Raw genomic sequence first — 19,426 nt, forward strand, 5'->3', positions numbered from 1 at the left:
GGCATGTGGGATCCTCCCAGACCGGGGCGCGAACCCGGTTCCCCTGCATCGGCAGGCGGACGCGCAACCACTGCGCCACCAGGGAAGCCCCTCAAAAGTCTTTTTGAAGCGATTGTCTTGCAAGTATTTGAAGACAATTTTTTGTGGTGGTAAAATATACTAAACATGAAATTTACCTTTTAACCTTTTTTTTTTTTTTGGTTTTGACTGCACGTTGTGGCATATGGGATCTTAGTTCCCCCACCAGCAATTGAACCCACATCCCCTGTGGTGGAAGTGGGAGTCTTAACCACTGGACCACCAGGGAAGTACCACCTTTCAACCATTTTTAGGTGCACAGCTCAGTGGCACTAAACACATTCACATTGCTGTGCAACCATCCCCACCATCCGTCTCCAGAACTTTCTCATCTTCCCAGACTGAAACTGTCCCCATGAAACACTTTCTCCCTCCTCCGAACTGGTGGCACCCACCACCTACTTTCTGTTTCTGTGAATCTGACCTCCCTAGGGGCATCCTGTGAGTGGACTCACACTGTTTGTCCCTCCCTCTCTGGCTTATCTCACTGAGCACAAGGTCTTCAAGGTTTATTCACGTTGTAGCCTGTGTCAGAATTTCCTTCCTTTTTAACATCGAATAATATTCCATTGTGTGGGTGGACCCCATTCATCCAAGGATGGATCACTAAGTTGTTGTTAAATAAATTTTTTTTTTTTTTACTTATAAGACTTTTATTATCTCACCAGAACAAAACTACCAAATTAAGTTCTTAAGAGATATATATTTTCCCCATTTCATTACAAATTCCCCCAAAAAGAAATTTTTTTTTTTTTTTTTTTTCCGGTACGCGGGCCTCTCACCGCTGTGGCCCCTCCCGTTGCGGAGCACAGGCTCCGGACGCGCAGGCCCAGCCGCCATGGCTCACGGGGCCAGCCGCTCCGCGGCATGTGGGATCTTCCCGGACCGGGGCACGAACCCGCGTCCCCTGCATCGGCAGGCGGACCCTCAACCACTGCGCCACCAGGGAAGCCCCAAAAAGAAATTTTTAATAAGTATATTTCAACATAATGGACTTCCTTGTAACCTCCTACATTGGGCTTGATGCATCTAACAAATGGTATTTTTTTTAATTGAAGTATCGTTGATTTACAATGTCATGTTAGTTTCAGGTGTACAGCAAACTGATTCAGTTTTATATATATATATTTTTTTCAGATTCTTTTCCATTATAGGTTATTACAGGATATTGAATATAGTTCCCTGTGCTATACAGTAGGACCTTGTTGGTTACCTATTTTATTATTTTAAAAAATATTTATTTATTTTGCCGCTCCAGATCTTAGTTCAGTTTTATATATATATATATTTTTTCAGATTCTTTTCCATTATAGGTTATTACAGGATATTGAATATAGTTCCCAGTGCTATACAGTAGGACCTTGTTGGTTACCTATTTTATTATTTTAAAAAATATTTATTTATTTTGCCGCTCCAGATCTTAGTTGCGGCACACGGTATCTTCATCACCGCGTCCGGGATCTTTCGTTGCAGCATGTGGGATCTAATTCCCAGACCAGGGATCGAACCGGGGTCCCCTGCATTGGGAGCACGGAGTCTTAGCAACTGGACCCCCAGGGAAGACCTGGTTATCTATTTTATATATAGTAGTGTGTATCTGTTAATCCCAGACTCCTAATTTATCCCTCCCCCCACCCCCTTTCCCCTTTGGTAACCAGAAGTTTGTTTTCTGTAGCAAATGGTGTTTTGACAAGAGGTTCCGGGTGACAAAGGGGCCCAACCAAAGGTATATTATTTATGGTTTTTGTGGGCCTCTTTCTCCACTAAAAAAAAATTTAAATTACATTTTACAGCTGTGTTGGTATAAAGACACATAGAATTCAGGCTGGATTATATTCACTTTCTTTTTTTTTTTTTCCTTTCTGATTTTAAGAGAAATGAAAACATTTTCGTGGGTCCCAGAAGTATGACGGGCTCCGAGTACCGTGATTTAACTATGCCCAGTAGATATATAAGCCCTGGGTTCAGGAGACCTGTGAATTTTATTTTATATATATATTTATTTTTTAGTTACAGGCTTTAGTTAGCTCTGCTCCCTGTGAATTTTAAAATGTCATGTTTGCAGCTTCAAGATATGCCATCTTGGGAATTCCCTCGCGGTCCAGTGGTTAGGACTCTGCGCTTTCATTGCGGGGTGCCCAGGTTCAATCCCTGGTGGGGGAACTAAGATCCCGCAAGCTGCACTGCGCGGCCAAAGAGGTATGCCATCTTGCTGTCCCTTTTCCAACCACATGGGCGTCCCCAGATCCCTCCAGGGTGGCCATGTTCCCACCCCCGTCGCCCCCAATTATCCCCTCTGTTGGGTGTCCTGGAAAACATTAATTACTAATCGAGATGAACTAATTTAAACACTGTGGTCCTTTCTCACTAGACGGTGGGCTCACGAGGGCTGTTGTCCCCCTTGACCCCCGCGTGGTCCCCAGCGCCCGGGCACCCCGGAGGTGCCCAAACGGGGACAGAGGGCGTCGCTCGGGGCGTCTCAGGGACTTTCCCGGTCCCGCTGGGAAAGCGTGATCTCACCCCCTTCCTCCCTCCCCTCCGGACGCGGAAGGGGCGGTCGGAGGCCTTGCGCCTGGAGCCACCAGCGCGCCCCTCGCTCTCTGCCGTCCGCGGGCACCGCCGCCAGGCCGTCCGGCCGCCAGGCCGTCCGGCCGCCAGCTCCGGCCCCGAGGACACGAGCGGCGCGGCCAGCCGCCCCCGCGATCCCTGGTAGGTGAGGAAGGGGCGAGGGCCGGCTGGGGAGGGGCAGGGGACCCCCGCAGGCCTGCAGGGGGGGCCCGGCTGCCTACGCCCCTCGCCAGGGTTCGAGGCCAGCTGCCCCGCACTGGGAGCTTTGGACGTCCCTGCACCGCGTGTTCAGGGCCCCCCGCCCCCCAATGCTCCAACTCCCCTCCCTGGCCCGTCCTCCCCACCCGCCCAAATCTTCCCCAACACCCCGAATCCTCCCCAGCATGACGTACTACCTTCCAATACTGCTTTCCTCCTCCGCGTTTCTGATTTCTTCCCCAAACTGGGCGCTCTCTCTGCCCCAGCCCCGGTTCCTCCTGCCCGGTGATCGCCACCCACCCCTGCCGCTCCCCCAGCTCCTCCAGGGCCCCGAATCCCCACTTTATCCCGGGGCTTCCGTGACCCCCCTCCCACTGGGGGAGCGCGCTTCCCTCAGAGGGTCCCATCCGTCATCAGCTGAGATGGGTCTCGGGGAATCTTCAACCCCCCGCTCCCCACCCCTTCCCGTGGGGAACGGGGTTGGTTGGTTCCTGCCCAGGAGCCGATCCAAGTCTGCCCAGGCCGCTGGCACCACTCGGCTGGGCCCAGGACTTCTTCAGGGTACCTGTGTTGCTTTCCTCTCCTTGCGGCTGAGGCAGGGGTTTGGGGGAGGGGACACCACAGTGTGACCCAGGCAGGCTGAGGTCTGGGTTCCAGAGTTTGGGGGAGGGTTGGTAGGTGCCCCAGGCTCCAGAACCTGCCTGGGCCTCTGTGTCCTCCTCCGAATAAGGGCCATTCATTCATTCTTCAACAAACATTTATGGAGCACCTGCTGTGTGCCAGGAGACACCGTTCAGTACGCTGGGCACACAGTAGGGGCCAAATAGTGTCCTCATGGAGCCACAGGGAGCAAAAGTGTGACCTGTCACAGTAATGTGTGCCAAATGCAGTGGGCAGCTATCCAGTACCTTGGCCAGGCTTGAGGACTCCTCAGATCCGGGCATGGGAGGGGTACTGCACATAGTAGGTTCTCAGTGAATAAAGGCAGGGGCCTTGCAGCCACGCTGCCTGGTTTAAATTACTGCCCCTTTACTTTCTACCTGTGTGATCCCGGGCAAGTCACTCTACCCATCTGTGCCTCCCTTTTCTACTGGTAAACAGGCAGTCAAAATAGTCTTAACTCGCAGCGTTGTCCTTTGCTTTGCACAGTGCCCGGCACATAGTAGGTGCTCAGTAAACACTTATTTTTAAAAAAATATTTATTTGGCTGCTCCGGCTCTTAGTTGCAGCACGTGGGATCTTCGTTGCGGCGTGCGGGATCTTTAGTTGTGGCATGAGAACTGTTAGTTGTGGCATGCATGTGGGATCTAGTTCCCTGACCAGGGATGAAACCTGGGCCCCCTGCGTTGGGAGCGTGGAGTCTTAGCCACTGGACCACCAGGGAGGTCCTCTGGAACATTTCTTAATTAGCCAAAAGGAGTGAAGTGTGCCCCTACTATGTGCCAGTCCTGGTAGGAGCCGATTAGGCTGTCTTCTTGGGGAGGGAGGATTCAAGCAGAAAACATTTATTGGGTGCCTACTGTGTGCCAGGCACTGCTCTGTCCACTCATTGATTTATTCAGCCAACAAGTATTTATTTATAAGGTATACTTATTTATTTATGTAAGTATACCTACTGTGTGCTGGTCTCTGGAGATCCTTCCTGGAGATCACCACCTGGTCTGGATCCCATCATTGCTTTCTTGAGCCAGTGGTCACCTCCACCCATGTCCCCTCCCCACCCTCTCTCCTGCCCTCACCACCCCACCCCCGAATCTGTCCTCGCTGAAGTAGCCAGAGGGCACCTGTGAGCACCTGAGTTAGGTCCCCTCCCAGCTCTGCATGCAGCTCTCCAGGGCTCCCTCCTCTGTCTCACAAGGCCCTGCCCGACCTGCCCCGTCCCCTCCCTGCCCTCCCCTCCTCCCTCTCTCCCCCTCGCTCACTCTGCTCCAGACACGTGGGCCTCCTCGCTGTTCCTCCAACACATCAGGTCCAGTCCCACCCCAGGACCTTTGCACGTGCTGTGCCCACTGCCTGAAACTCTCTTCCCCCAGATCTGCACCTGAGTTGCTCCCTCACCTCCTTCAGGTCTCAGCTCCCATGTGTCACTTCCTCCCAGAGGTCTCCCTTGGTCTCCAGTTCTCGGCAGCCTTTCCCCCAGTCCTTGCCTTCCTCCCCCACCCTGGCTCATTTTCTTGATGGCTCTTTCCGTTCTCTGCAATGAACTACTTTCTCATTCATCCCGGGTCTCCCCCAACTAGACTGTGAGCTCCAAGAGGGCGGGGGGTCTGCAGCAGCACCTACAATAGCTCTTGGCACACAGTAGGTGCTCAATTAATATGCCCTCTGTGCGTGAAGACACTGCCCAAGAGTGTAGACAGGAGAGGAGGGGGTACGCAGATTCCAGACTTGGTGAACAAATAAAAAAGAAGAGAAAAAAGAAATTCTGCCAGTATTTATTTCTGATTTGTACGGTTTCTTATGTTGTTATTCTGAACTCTCGCTCAGGACGAGGGCCACTCTCCTGCCGGTTTTACACACGAGGAAACTGAGGCTGAGAAAACAGGCTCCACCAGCTGGCAGGTGGCAGAGCGGGGTCCCTCACTCCGGTGGGTGCTCCCCCACCCCCACCCCGCCGTCCCCGGCACCCACTGTCAGGTGCAGAGTGGACTTTGCCCTGGAGGCTGTGGAAGGTGCGCAGAATGAAAGCCAGGTTTCCGGAAGGTTGGGGTGGCCGCTGGGCAGGGCAGATGGAGTGGACGGGGGACATGCCAGGGCACAGTGTCTGGGGAGGGGGCGCTGCGTCGGGGCTCAGGCTGGTGGGCGGGGAGATGGATCAGAAACACGGTGTGACTTTAGGCAATTTGCCAGGAGTGCAGGCAGGGAAGGGCCTGCCTGGCTGATTCTTTTTTTCTTTTAATATTTATTTACGTGGCTGCGCTGGGTCTCAGCTGCGGCACGCAGGATCTTTAGTTACGGCACATGGATCTAGTTCCCTGACCAGAGATCGAACCCGGGCCCCCTGCATTGGGAGTGTATTTATTTATTTATTTATGGCTGTGTATTTATTTATTTATTTTTGGTGGCGTTGGGTCTTCATTGCTGCCCGCAGGCTTTCTCTAGTTGCGGTGAGCGGGGGCTACTCTTGTTGCGGTGCGCAGGCTTCTGATTGCGGTGGCTTCTCTTGTTGCAGAGCACAGGCTCTAGGTACACAGGCTTAGTTGCTCTGCGGTATGTGGGTTCTTCCCAGACCAGGGCTCGAACCCGTGTCCCCTGCATCGGCAGGCGGATTCTTAACCACTGCACCACCCGGGAAGTCCCCGGGAGCGTAGAGTCTTATCCACTGGATCACCAGGGAAGTCCCTGCTTGGCTGGCTGATTCTGAGTCTGGCTGTGAGCTTTTCCACAAGCCCAGCCCTGAGCCTCTGCTGCGGGGGCCTCCAGCTCGGGTGCTGCTGGGGGCAGACAGCCGTCAGGTACCCTAAGGCTCATGGAGCACCGAGGGTGTGCCAGGCACTGCTCTGTACCATTTCTCCACGGATTAACTCATTCGACCTATGGCAGTCCTCGCAGGAAGAGCTCATCCTTGTACCCAGTCCCCAGAGGAGGAGACTGAGGCACCAGTGTGCCTGTGGCCTATCCAAGGTCACAGCCCGGAAGCCACACGGCTGAGATTTGAATCCCAAGCGCATGGTCCCACGCGCTGCTCTCTCTTGCCCTGGAGCTGACTCATTTCGGGTGGGTGTCCCATAAAGGGGGCAGGCTGTGGCCAAGGGCAGGACAAGGGCAGCTGGCACTCTGTTCTTGCTGACCGTCTGGATTCCAAGAGAACCCAGAACACCAGAGTTTCACACAGCACCTCCTCTGTTCAGTGTTGGCTGCTAATTCCAATTTTCTTCTCACACTGCTGCCCGTGGTGTAGTTGCGGGAGTTGGTGAACTTTTCTTCCTTTTAACATTTTATTGACCTAGAACCTGAATTCAGAATAGGACACAGATCCTAAGTACTGAACTTGAATTTTCAGAGTGAACAGTGCGTGATGCAGAACTTAATGTCTGGCCCCGTTCATGCCCTGTCCTTCACACTTTATCAGCTGTGCCCTTTATTCGTTAAAAATTGGAGGGTGCATGTCACCGTGTGATTCATTTTCTCTCTTTTTTTTTTATTGGAGTATAGCTGCTTTACAATGTTGTGTTAGTTTCTGCTGTGCAGCAAAGTGAATCAGCTCTACGTATACATATATCCCCTCCTTTTTGGATTTCCTTTCCATTTAGGTCACCACAGAGCAATGAGTAGAGTTCCCTGTGCTATACAGTAGGTTCTCATTAGTTATGTATTTTTGTAAACTTTGTTTTTTGCTGTGACGTGTGGCATGCGGGATCTTAGTTCCCCGACCAGGGATCGAACCCGGGCCCCCTGCAGTAGGAGCATGGAGTCTTAACCACTGGACCACCAGGGAAGTCCCCTTAGTTACTTACCTATTTTATACATAGTAGTGTATATATTTCAGTTCCAATCTCCCAATTTATCCCACCTGCCCTGCCCTCCTTGGTGTCCATACGTTTATTCTCTACATCTGTGTCTCTATTTCTGCTTTGCAAATAGGTTCATCTGTACCATTTTTCTAGATTCCACATATATGTGTTAATATACATGTGTCTTTGTCTCTCTGAGTTACCTCACTCTGTATGACAGTCTCTAGGTCCATCCATCTTTTTTTAAAAAATTAATTTTTATTGGAGTAGAGTTGATTTACAATGTTGTTAGTTTCTGCTGTACAGCAAAGTGAATCAGTTATACATATACATATATCCACTCTTTTTTCAGATTCCGTTCCCATATAGGTCATTACAGAGTACTGAGTAGAGTTCCCTGGGATTTTTTTCCTTTTTAAGTTAATATACACGCAGCTGTTCCCAGGAGCCACTGAGAGGTGGAAAGAACAGTTGATCCGAGGGTCATTGCTGTAGAGGGAGATATCTGATACTTCAAGGAGTTTTGATATTTCAGTAAGTTTTGGCTGACTTGTGGTGCCACCTGATCGTCATCGTTTTTATCCCATTTTGTTGCTGACAGCAAGCTCACATCAGAGATAGGAGAAACTATACACTTTGCCTTTCTCTTTTTTTAAAAAATTAATTTATTTTATTTTTATTATTTATTGTTTGGCTGCGCTGGGTCTTCGTTGCTGCGCGGGCTTTCTCTAGTTGCGGCGAGCGGGGGCTACTCTTTGTTGCAGTGCACAGGCTTCTCACTGTGGTGGCTTCTCTTGTTGCGGAGCACGGGCTCTAGGCTCATGGCCTCTAGAGCGCAGGCTCAGTAGTTGTGGCGCACGGGCTTAGTTGCTCCACGGCGTGTGGGATCTTCCCGGACCAGGGCTCGAACCTGTGTCCCCTGAATTGGCAGGTGGATTCTGAACAGTTGCGCCACCAGGGAAGCCCCACTTTGCCTTTCTCTTACTGCTCACTTGTGCCTGCATTATGGCAACAACGTCTGTCCTCCACTTTCTTCCAGGAGTAGTCTGGCCATGAGCTCATTTCAGGGGCTGTTTCAATTAAAACTAGATAAATCTGTTTCTCAGGCCATATAACCAGGTCCACGTAAGCTGGAATCTCTGGCGATACACTTTGGAGACCACAGGCTCAGTGGGTTCTAGGGCCAGGCAGCCTGGCTTCCAGTCCAGCTGTGGCCTTTACATACCTTTTCTCGTACTAATTCTTCAAGATCTGCTGTGTATTTTTTCAGCTCTCAGTTCAGATGCTACATTTTTAACAGTTTAAGTGAAATCTGATCCTACCAAAACAAAGTTGGGTTTGTTTGTTTTTTTTTTAAGAGGAGATAATACTACTTACAGAATTTATTTTTTAATACATACAATTATATAAATGCATTGTATTTTACACACGGTAAAGCCTTGATAATTATTTTTTAAAATATCTATTTATTTATTTATTTGGTTGCACCGGGTCTTAGTTGTGGAAGGCGGGCTCCTTAGTTGTGGCATGTGAACTCTTAGTTGCGGCATGCATGTGGGATCTAGTTCCCTGACCAGGGATCGAACCTGGGCCTCCTGCATTGGGAGCGTGGAGACTTATCCACTGGGCCACCAGGGAAGTCCCCAAAGTTGGGTTTAATGAGGGAACATTTTTTTTTTTTACACTGCCCCAGTTTTTCCATTTTAATGAATTAAATATGAATAAAATTTAATATTTACTTTCTCCCCAGTAGCTGTAGCCACATTTCCAGTACTCAGTAGCCACATGGAGCTGGGGCTGCCATAACAAAGTCCCACAGGCAGGGGGGCTGAAAAACCAGAAATTTATTGCCTGACAGTCTGGAGGCTGGAAGTCCAAGATCAAAGTGTCGGCAGGGTTGGTTCCTTCTGAGGCCTCTCTCCTTGGCTTGCAGACAGCTGTCTTCTCCCTGTGTCCTCGCATGATCCTCCTTCTGTGGGTGTCTGTGTCCTAGTCTCCCCTTCTTATAAGGACACCAGTCTTATTGGATTAGGACCCCACCCTTATGACCTCATTTTAACTTGATTACCTCTGTAAAGACCATATCTCCAAATGTAGTCACACCCTGAGGTCCTGGGGGTCAGGGTTTTAACATCTGAACTTGGTGAGGGGGGAACCCAGTTCTACCAATAACAGCCAGTTATCCCCCGTAATAATTATATGGGCTGGAGAGACAGGCATCTGGTCTTAGGGTTACAAACATTGGTGCCATAGGGCTGTTCTGCCCGTCGTTAGCTGTGCAATCTAAGTTTGCCCCTCTATGGAATGGGAAAAAAAAAATCATATGCCTGTTTCGTAGCCCAGGTGTTGGCAAACTTTTCTGTGGAAAGGACCAGAGAGTGAATATTTTCATCTTTATGGGCTACATGGTGTCTGTTGCAGCTACTCAGCTCTGCCATTGTAGCCTCAAAGCAGCCATGGACCCTGTGTAAATGAGTGAGCGTGTCTGTGTTCCAGGAAAACTTTATTTACTATAACAGCCCATGGGCCATACTTTGTGACCCCTTCCTAGGAAGTTGTGCAGTGTCATCGGGGCAGGCTTGACAAAAAATTTGAAAGAAGGTAGGGAGTGAGCTGTGGGGATACATGGGGGAAACAGTGTTCCAGGCAGGAGCAGCCAGTGCAAACGCCCTGAGGCAGGACTGTGCCTGGCAAGTTTGAAGGATAGCGGGAAGGCCAGTGGGGCAATTAAGAGATATGATATGCTAGGTTGTATATTATATATACATATACCCACTTTGTTGCCGTAAGTTGCCATATATTGATGTTTGTTTTTGAAAGAAGCAAAAAAGTTTATGAAAAGAAAAAAGGAACTCTTCTCTGCAGTAATATAGGGCTCATATTTAGTCTTTCTTTATGGAAAAATAGTTCAGGAACTAAGGAAGCACTTAAGCAATAATTATCTTCCTTCTTTTTATAGTTACGACTTTAGCACTGACTTTACAAAGGAAACATGGAGATGTCAGCCTTCACTGTAGTGGATGGAATTTCTTTTGTTGCTTTGCTTTTGCCATATATTATATATAATAATATTATATTGTATACAATTTATATACCCACGGGACTCTCAGCTCCTAGAGGGAAGAGTATTCCTGTTTTATTCTTCTCTCTGTCCTGATACATTCAGTGTCCAATACATGGCAGATGCTGGAAAATTACTTCTTGAATGAATGAATGAATGCTGTGTATTTATAACTTTCGCCTCTTCACACACTTCCTTTATTTATTATTTGCAACAAATACGTTCAGAGTTTTTACTCTGCGTATGGCACACTGGCTTGCTTTTTTTTTTTTTCTTTTAAGCTCACAAGGTCTCTTTAAAATATTTGAATCGATTGCTAACTTGACACAACTGAGCAGACTCCTGAAAATCTGCGTTTCGGGCTTCTCTTGAAAAGTTAGCAGATGTGGTCCCACTGAGCCCATTTTCCTTCTCGGCAACACACGTGAGGCAAGACCACGGCATTTAGACAGGTCAAGGTGGTTCTAGGTTTTCAGGTAAAAGCCCAAGTGCCCCCCTTTCCCCCTACTTAGGCCCACAAGTTCCTGCACAACCTGCCCCGTCCCCTCCCCGCCCTCCCCTCCTCCCTCTCTCCCCCTCGCTCACTCTGCTCCAGACACACAGGACTTCTTGCTGTTCCTCCAACACACCAGGCATGGTCCTGCCCCAGGGCCTTTGCACGGGCTGTTTCCTCTGCCTGGATCTCTCTTCCTTCAGATGTCCCCACTCTCTCCCCATGTTTATGTCCTGTCGAAATCTCTCTTCTCAACAAGACCTTCCTAAACTACGTTGTTTAAAACTGCACACAGGGACTTACCTGGTGGCACGGTGGCTAAGACCCCACACTCCCAGTGCAGGGGGCCTGGGGTTCCATCCCTGACCAGGGAACTAGATCCCACATGCATGCCACAACTGGAAGTTTGCGTGCCACAACTGAGGAGCCCACGTGCCGTGACCAAGACCCGGCACAACCCAATAAACAAAACAAAACAAAAAAACCCCAAAACTGCACCCCCCCCCCATTCTTGGAGTTCATGACTCTCCTTCCCTCCTTGTTTCTCCGCGGCATTTATACTGTGATATACCATGAATTTCACTCATGTATCCGCCGATCATTTGTCCCCCCATACTAGGTAGTCAGCTTCATCTTGGGGTCTCTGCTATTTCCCCGTCCCTATCAGCATTTCAGTATGTCAGGCCACTTCCATTTTCGAAACAACCAGACAGCCGCTCATCTTGCCTCCTTCCTCCCCCCGCCCCCCCCCCCCCCCCCTCCTTCTCTGACGCTTCTCGGCCACTTCTCTTCTGCCCACTCTGCTCGGTCACATCCCCGTCACAGCTCTGGAACCATCGACCTCGGTCCTGGGCCATTTGACATCCGCTCAGAATGAATTAAAAAAAAAAAAAAGAGCTGAGTCATTTATACAGTGACGTCTGTGATTTATCAGCAAAGGGGGTTGATGGATGAATCAGCTCTTCATCCAGACCAGGCATCCTCAGCGTCAGCGCTTACCAACATCTGGGGCTGGGTCATTCTCTTGAAGGGCTGTCCTGGGCACTGTGGAATGTTGAGCTGCATCCTGGCCCCCACCCACTCAATGCCAGGAGCACTCTTCCACGCAGTCGTGACAACAGAAATGTCCCCAGATGTCGCCACGTGTCCCCTGGAGGGATCGAGTTGTCCCTGGTGCAGATGCACTGTTCTTGGCTCGGGGGTGGGGCGGGTCCCAACGCGGGCACCAGCGGGGAACAGGCAGTAGACCTAGCTGAGGAGCAGAGAAAGTGTTCTCGGCCCCCTGGACTGGACGTGAGGCTATGCTTTTTCCAAGTCTGAATGTGACGTAGATTGAGCACCTGGGGGTTTAAATTTGGGGGTTTGGGACACCCTCCATGTCTTTGTTCTGTGTCCTCGGGAAAGACCTTTTCTCTGCGTGTGTTTTCTTTCTTTCTTTTACATTTTTATTGGAGTAGAGTTGATTTACAATATTGTGTTACTTTCTGCTGTACGGCAAAGTGAATCAGTTATACATATACATATATCCACTCTTTTTAAGATTCTTTCCCGATATAGGTCATTACAGAGTATTGAGCAGAGTTCCCTGTGCTATACAGTAGGTCCTGATTAGTTACCTATTTTATATATAGTAGTGTGTATATGTCAATCCCAGTATCCCAATTTATCCCTCCCCGCCTTTCCCCCCTGATAACCATAAGATTGTTTTCTACATCTGTAACTCTATTTGTGTTTTGTAAATAAGTTCATTTGTACCATTTTTTTAGATTCCACGTATAAGTGATATGATATGCTTTTTGTCCTTCTCTGTTTGACTTACTTCACTCAGTATGACAATCTCTGGGTCCATCCATGTTGCTGCAGATGGCATTATTTCATGCTTTTTTATGGCTGAGTAATAGTCCATTATATATATATGTACCACATCTTTATCCATTCCTCTGTTGATGGACATTTAGGTTGCTTCCATGTCCTGGCTATTGTAAACAGTGCTGCAATGAATATTGGGGTGCATGTGTCTTTTCAAATTATGGTTTTCTCCAGGTATATGCTTAGGAGTGGAATTGCTGGGTCATATGGTAGCTCTCTTTTTAGTTTTCAAGGAACGTCCATACTGTTCTCCGTAGTGGCTGTACCAATTTACATTCCTACCAACAGTGCAAGAGGGTTCCCTTCTTCTCCACACCTTCTCCAGCATTTATTGTTTGTAGATTTTTTGATGATGGCCACTCTGACTGGTGTGAGGTGATACTTCATTGTAGTTTTGATTTGCATTTCTCTAGTAATTAGTGATGTTGAGCATCTTTTCATGTGCTTTTTGGCCATCTGTATGTTTTCTTTGGAAAAATGTCTATTTAGATCTTCCGCCCATTTTTTGATTGGATTTTTTTTTTTTTTTTTTATTGAGCTGCATGAGCTGTTTGTATATTTTGGAGATTAATCCCTTGTGGGTTGCTTCGTTTGCAAATATTTTCTCCCATTCTGTGGGTTGTCTTTTCATTTTGTTTATGGTTTCCTTTGCTGTGCAAAAGCTTTTGAGTTTAATTAGGTCCCATTTGTTTATTTTTGTTTTTATTTTCATTACTCTAGGAAGTGGGTTGAAAAAGATCTTGCTGCGATTTATGTCAAAGAGTGTTCTGCCTGTGTTTTCCTCTAAGAGTTTTATAGTGTGTGGCCTTACATTTAGGTCTTTAATCCATTTTGAGTTTATATTATTTTATTTTTTAAGGGATTGGGTTTTTTTGTTTGTTTTAATTTCATTAGTTATTTTTGGCTGGGTTGAATCTTCGTTGCTGTGCGTGGGCCTTCTCTAGTTGTGGCGAGCGGGGGCTACTCTTCATTGCAGTGGGCGGGCTGCTCATTGCAGTGGCTTCTCTTATTGTGGAACATGGGCTCCAGGCGTGTGGGCTTCAGTAGTTGTGGCACACAGGCTCAGTAGTTGTGGCTCATGGGCTCTCTAGAGCTCAGGCTCCGTAGTTTTGGCACATGGGCTTAGCTGCTTCGCGGCATGTGGGATCTTCCCGGACCAGGGCTCGAACCTGTGTCCCCTGCATTGGCAGGCAGATCCTTAACCACTGCGCCACCAGGGAAGTCCCCTAATTTCATTCTTTTACATGTAGCTGTCCAGTTTTCCCAGCACCACTTATTGAAGAGACTGTCTTTTCTCCATGGTATAGTCTTTACCTCCTTTGTCATAGATTAGTTGACCATAGGTGTGTGGGTTTATCTCTGGGCTTTCTATCCTGTTACATTGATATCTATTTCAGTTTTTGTGCTAGTACCATACTGTTTTGATGATTGTAGCTTTGTAGTATAGTCTGAAGTCAGGGAGCCTGATTCCTCCAGCTCCATTTTTCTTTCTCAAGATTGCTTTGGCTCTTTGGGGTGTTTTGGTTTCTATACAAATTGTAAAATTTTTTGTTCTAATTCTGTGAAAAATGCCATTGGTAATTTGACAGAGATTGCATTGAATCTGTAGATTTCTTTGAGTAGTACAGTCATTTTGATAATATTGATTCTTCCAGTCCAAGAACATGGTGTATATCTCTCCATCTGTTTGTGTCATCTTTGATTTCTTTCATCAGTATCTTATAGTTTTCTGAGTACAGGTCTTTTGTCTCATTAGGTAGATTTATTCCTAGGTATTTTATTTTTTTGATGTGATTGTAAAAGGGATTGTTTCCTTAATTTCTCTTTCTGATATTTCGTTGTTAGTGTATAGGAATGAAACATTTCTGTGTATTAATTTCATATCCTGCAACTTTACTGAATTCATTGATGAGCTCTAGTAGTTTTCTGGTAGCATCTTTAGGATCCTCTATGTATAGTATCATGTCAGCTGCAAACAGTGACAATTTTACATCTTCTTTTCCAATTTGGATTCCTTTTATTTCTTTTTCTTCTTTGATTGCTGTGGCTAGGACTTCCAAAACTATGCTGAATAAAAGTGGCGAGAGTGGACATCCTTGTTCCCGTTTCGTTTTTTTTTAAGCATTTAAAAAAATTTATTTATTTAATTAATTTATTTTTGGCTGTGTTGGGTCTTTGTTCCTGCACATGGGCTTTCTCTAGTTGTGGCGAGCGGGGGCTACTCTTCATTGTGGTGCGCAGGCTTCTCATTGTGGTGGCTTCTCTTGTTGCGGAGCACGGGCTCTAGGCGCGCGGGCTTCAGTAGTTGTGGCACATGGCTCAGTAGTTGTGGCTCGTGGGCTCTAGAGGTCAGGCTCGGTAGTTGTGGCGCACGGGCTTAGTTGCTCCGTGGCATGTGGGATCTTCCCAGACCAGGGCTCAAACCCGTGTCCCCTACATTGGCAGGCGGATTCTTAACCACTGTGCTACCAGAGAAGCCCTGTGCCTGTTTTCTTATTGACAGTATTGGAAGGAAATATTGCTGGCCCCATTCATACATTGATTCATTCATTCAACAAGTATTTGTTAGGTACCTGCTGTGTGGTTCCACAAACCCTCACCCTTTGATGCCCACGGTGACTGGGAGGCAGACAGATGTGGAAGGTTTAACACACAGGAAAAGGTCACCCAGTGGCCAATTCTGTTGTGGGGGGACATGGAGAGACAGACTGGGATAGAGAACCGGGGTGGTCATGGAGGGCTCCCTGTGGTTGCACCATTGTACCTGGGGGCTAAGGATGAGCTTCAGGTCACCAAGGCAAAGGTCTGGGGTAAGGTGCTCCAAGCAGAGGGAACAGTGCATGCAAAAATTCTGAAGTGGGAACCAGTTTGGTGTTTTTCAAGAAATGGAGAGAAGAGGAAAGAGCCTCCAAAGGGCTTAGCAGCAGTGTTAGGCATAGATCTGGCCCTTGGTCATGGTTAACTCATCATAGTAATAATGCAACCTGTATCAGTTAGCTATTACTGCAGAACAAATTACCCCAGAACTTCGTGGCTTCAAAACAACAAACATTTATTATCTCATATAGTTTCTGAACATCAGGAATCTGGTGGCAGACGAGCTGGGTGGCTCTGGCTCTAGGTCTCTGATGAGGCTGCAGTTAGGCTGTCTGCCGGGGCTGCCTCAGCTGAAGGCTTAACTGGGGCTGGAGTCTGAGATTGGCGCCCCCATGTGGCTGGCGGTGGGAAGCCTCAGTTCCTCCCCTGGTGGGCCTTTCCAGAGGGCCACTCACATCATGGTTTACCCCCGACAGAGTGACAGAGAGAGTGACTAAGAAGAAAGACAGTGTCTTTTATAACCTAATGTCACAGGTGACACCCTATCACGTCTGCCATATTCTATCAATCTCACAGAACTCTTGGACAACATTGGAAGGACCACCCAAGGCTTGAATACCAGGATGTGGAGTCACTGGGGGCCGTCTAGGAGGCTGACCCTTCCTGAGTGACTTCCAGTCATTGGGCTCAGAGCTTTCCATACGTTAACGCAACTCAGCTCCCTGAAACAATCCCATAAGTGGGCTTATTATCATCCTCATAGGCAGTATAGTCTTGTAGTTACGCACATAGCCTCAGCCTCTAGAGCCAGACAGCTTGGCCTCAAATCCCAGCTCTGGGAATTCCCTGGTGGTCCAGTGGTTAGGACTCCAAGCTTCCACTGCAGGGGGTGCAGGTTTGATCCCTGGTTGGGGAATTAAGATCCCGCATGCCTTTTGGATGAAACAAACAAATCCCAGATCTATCACCAGCTGTGTGACTTGGGGCAAATGACTTCACTTCTCTGGCTCACCTTCCTCCTCTGTGAACGGGGAAAATAGTAGCAGCTACCCGCTGGGTGACACCAGGCAGGTGCCTCTGCTGTCCTCTTGCAGAGGAGGAGAGGGAAGGTGGGGGAGGTGAGAAGTCTTGCCCAAGGTCAAGGTCTGGTGATAGGTCTGGTGGGTTTTGAAGGCATGCGGGAGGGGGTTGTCTGGGCCGCCTCCCAGAGTCCCCTTTCTGGTGATAACCATGTCTTTCTGCTTCACAGGTCTGCTCTGCAGCCTCCAGGGGACCTAGTACCCGTGAGCAGGTAGGGACACCGGGCCTGCAGCGCAGGGGGGCAGCGTGTGGAACATGACTCCATCACCCAGTGCGTCTCCCGCCGCCGGAGGCCACACCCACCTGCGCCCATGGCCAGCACAGGCCCCTCGCTTTCTGGCGCCTTTGACATTCTAGGCACAGCGGGCCAGGATAAGCTCTTGTATCTTAAGCACAAGCTGAAGACCCTGCGGCCAGGCTGCCGGGGGGCGGACCTCCTGCATGCCATGGTGCTCCTAAAGCTGGGCCAGGAGACCGAGGCCAGGATCTCCCTGGAGGCGCTGAAGGCGGACGCTGTGGCGAAGCTGGTGGCCCGCCAGTGGGCCGGTGTGGACAGCACTGAGGCCCCAGAGGAGCCCCCAGAGGAGCCCCCAGACGTGTCCCGGGCCGTTGCCAGGGTGTACCACCTTCTTGCTGAGGAGAGGCTGTGTCCAGCGTCAATGCGGGAGGAGGCCTACCGCGCAGCCGTCTGTGCTTTCAGGTCCAGGGACGACCCCCAGCTGGGGGAGCTTCAAGAAGAGGCACGAGACCGCTGCGGATGGGACGTCCTTAGGGACCTGGGGGACATCCAAACTCTCCACTCCGATCTGGGGTGCCTCCTGCCGTCCTCAGCATCACCCTCCAGGACCCGCAGCGATCCGCGGCCCATCAAGGGCCTTTCGGACTGGAGCACAGGGCATTCCCTGAGAACCACCGGCAGCCCGGCCTCCCTGGCCAGCAACTTGGAAATTAGCCAGTCGCCCACCATGGCCCTCCTCAGCAGTCACCACAGCCCCCACGGGCCCAGCAAGCTGTGTGACAAGCCCCGGGCCAGCCCGGTGCCCGAGCCTGCCCCTATGGGCTGCCAGGAGCCCGAGGAGATGAGCTGGCCCCCATCAGTGGAGGCTGCCAGGCCCCCGGAGCGGCCAAACAGCCCAGCCCCCAGGCTTCCCGAGGTGGCCGCAGATGCATGCCCCGCCAGCCTGCACGACCCCCCAGAAGCTCCAAAAACCAGCACTCACTACTCGGTGGAGTGCATGGATGTGCCAGCAGCTCCCAAATCTCTCCCCTCGCCTTCCAGAAACGCCTGCCCTGTCGCGGATCAGACGCCAATCCAACTTTCAGAGGAAGACACCACTTACCTGGCGGCTCAGCCACGCCCACCGACTCCATCGGCCCCCAAAACGTCCCCTCCCTTTTCGTCCCCATCGACCCCTCCTAAGGCTCACCCTACCGTCTCGAAGCCGGGGCCCCCTCCCTTTTCGTCTCCATCGACCCCTCCTAAGGCTCACCCTACCGTCTCGAAGCTGGGGCCCCCTCCTCCTGAGCTGGAGTCGCCGGAGCAGAAATTCTATAACTTTGTGGTGCTGCACGCTGGCGCTGACGAGCACATCGCGCTGCGCGTGCGCGAGAGGCTGGAGGCCCTGGGCGTGAGCGACGGCGCCACCTTCTGCGAAGATTTCCAGGTGCCGGGGCGCGGCGAGCTGCACTGCCTGCAGGACGCCTTAGACCACTCGGCCTTCACCATCCTGTTGCTCACCTCCAACTTCGACTGCCGGCTGAGCCAGCACCAGGCGAACCACTCTCTGATGAGCAGCCTAACGCGGCACGGGTGGCAGGATTGCGTGATCCCCTTCCTGCCCCTGGAGAGTTCCCTGACCCAGCTCAGCCCCAGCACGTCCAGCCTGCTCACTGCCCTGGTGTGGCTGGACGAGCACTCCCCGATCTTCGCCAGGAAAGTGGCCAACACCTTCAAGTCCCAGAAGCTGCGGGCCCGCAAGGCCAAGTGGAGGAAGGAACAGGATGTCCGGGCCCTGCAGGAGCAGAGCCAACACCTGGAGGGTGAGCGGCAGCAGGCAGCGGCGTGGAGTGCTGCGCACTCGGCTTACCTTCATAACTACCTGTCCTACCAGACGCAGATGGAGAAGCTCCAGGTAGCTTTCGGGAGCTACACGCCATTTGGGACTCAGCTGCCTTCTGCGCCTCAGGTGCCCTTTGGGGGACCGGGGCCCCTGGGAGCCCCACCGCCACCCTTTCCTACCTGGCCGGGCCATCAGCCGCCGCCCCTGCCTCCTTGGCTGGCGGGCATGCCCCCACCGGCCTTCCTGCAGCCCCCGGTGGCTTTCCCGCAGCCCCAGGCCTTCCCGCAGCTCCCGGACTTCCAACAGACTCCGCCCGTGCACTCTCAGAGCCCTGGGCTGCAGCCCCTCATCATACACCATGCACAGATGGTACAACTGGGACTCAACAACCACATGTGGAACCAGAGAGGGACGCAGGCGCCCGAGGACAAGACGCCAGAAACGGAGTGACCAAGTGACTGGACCTGATGACCTCGGCCTTGATTCCCCATCTCCAGGGGTCAGTGGAACATGGGGTCATTTTCTACTTTCAGGACACTGCCGGGAAAATTGACCCCATGACTTTCTGGCCCTCAAGGTAGCCAGAATTGGATGTGTTTACAAATTCTCAGTCAATCCCTCCCTCTCGGTTTTTTTTTTTTTTTTTTTTTTTGCTGTACGCGGGCCTCTCATTGTTGTGGCCTCTCCCGTTGCGGAGCACAGGCTCCGGACGCGCAGGCTCAGCGGCCATGGCTCACGGGCCCGGCCG

At 50.4% G+C, this 19,426-nt stretch overlaps 1 protein-coding gene across 1 annotated transcript; it reads left to right on the plus strand.

Moving 5' to 3' along the window:
• Positions 1-2,670: 2,670 nt before the first annotated feature.
• Positions 2,671-19,371, plus strand: TICAM1 (TIR domain containing adaptor molecule 1). The gene is made up of 2 exons (XM_007109315.4): positions 2,671-2,787; positions 16,788-19,371. The coding sequence occupies exon 2, from the start codon at positions 16,930-16,932 to the stop codon at positions 19,126-19,128; it is 2,199 nt and encodes a 732-aa protein (XP_007109377.1). The 5' UTR covers positions 2,671-2,787; positions 16,788-16,929; the 3' UTR covers positions 19,129-19,371.
• The last annotated feature ends 55 nt before the right edge of the window (positions 19,372-19,426 follow it).

This window comes from Physeter macrocephalus, unplaced genomic scaffold (assembly GCF_002837175.3).
Source record: "Physeter macrocephalus isolate SW-GA unplaced genomic scaffold, ASM283717v5 random_144, whole genome shotgun sequence".
NCBI classification, from domain to species: domain Eukaryota; kingdom Metazoa; phylum Chordata; class Mammalia; order Artiodactyla; family Physeteridae; genus Physeter; species Physeter macrocephalus.

Bases quoted from the DNA above. Each gene is read 5' to 3' on its own strand.
- TICAM1 (XM_007109315.4), top strand. From the start codon at position 16,930: ATGGCCAGCACAGGCCCCTCGCTTTCTGGCGCCTTTGACATTCTAGGC.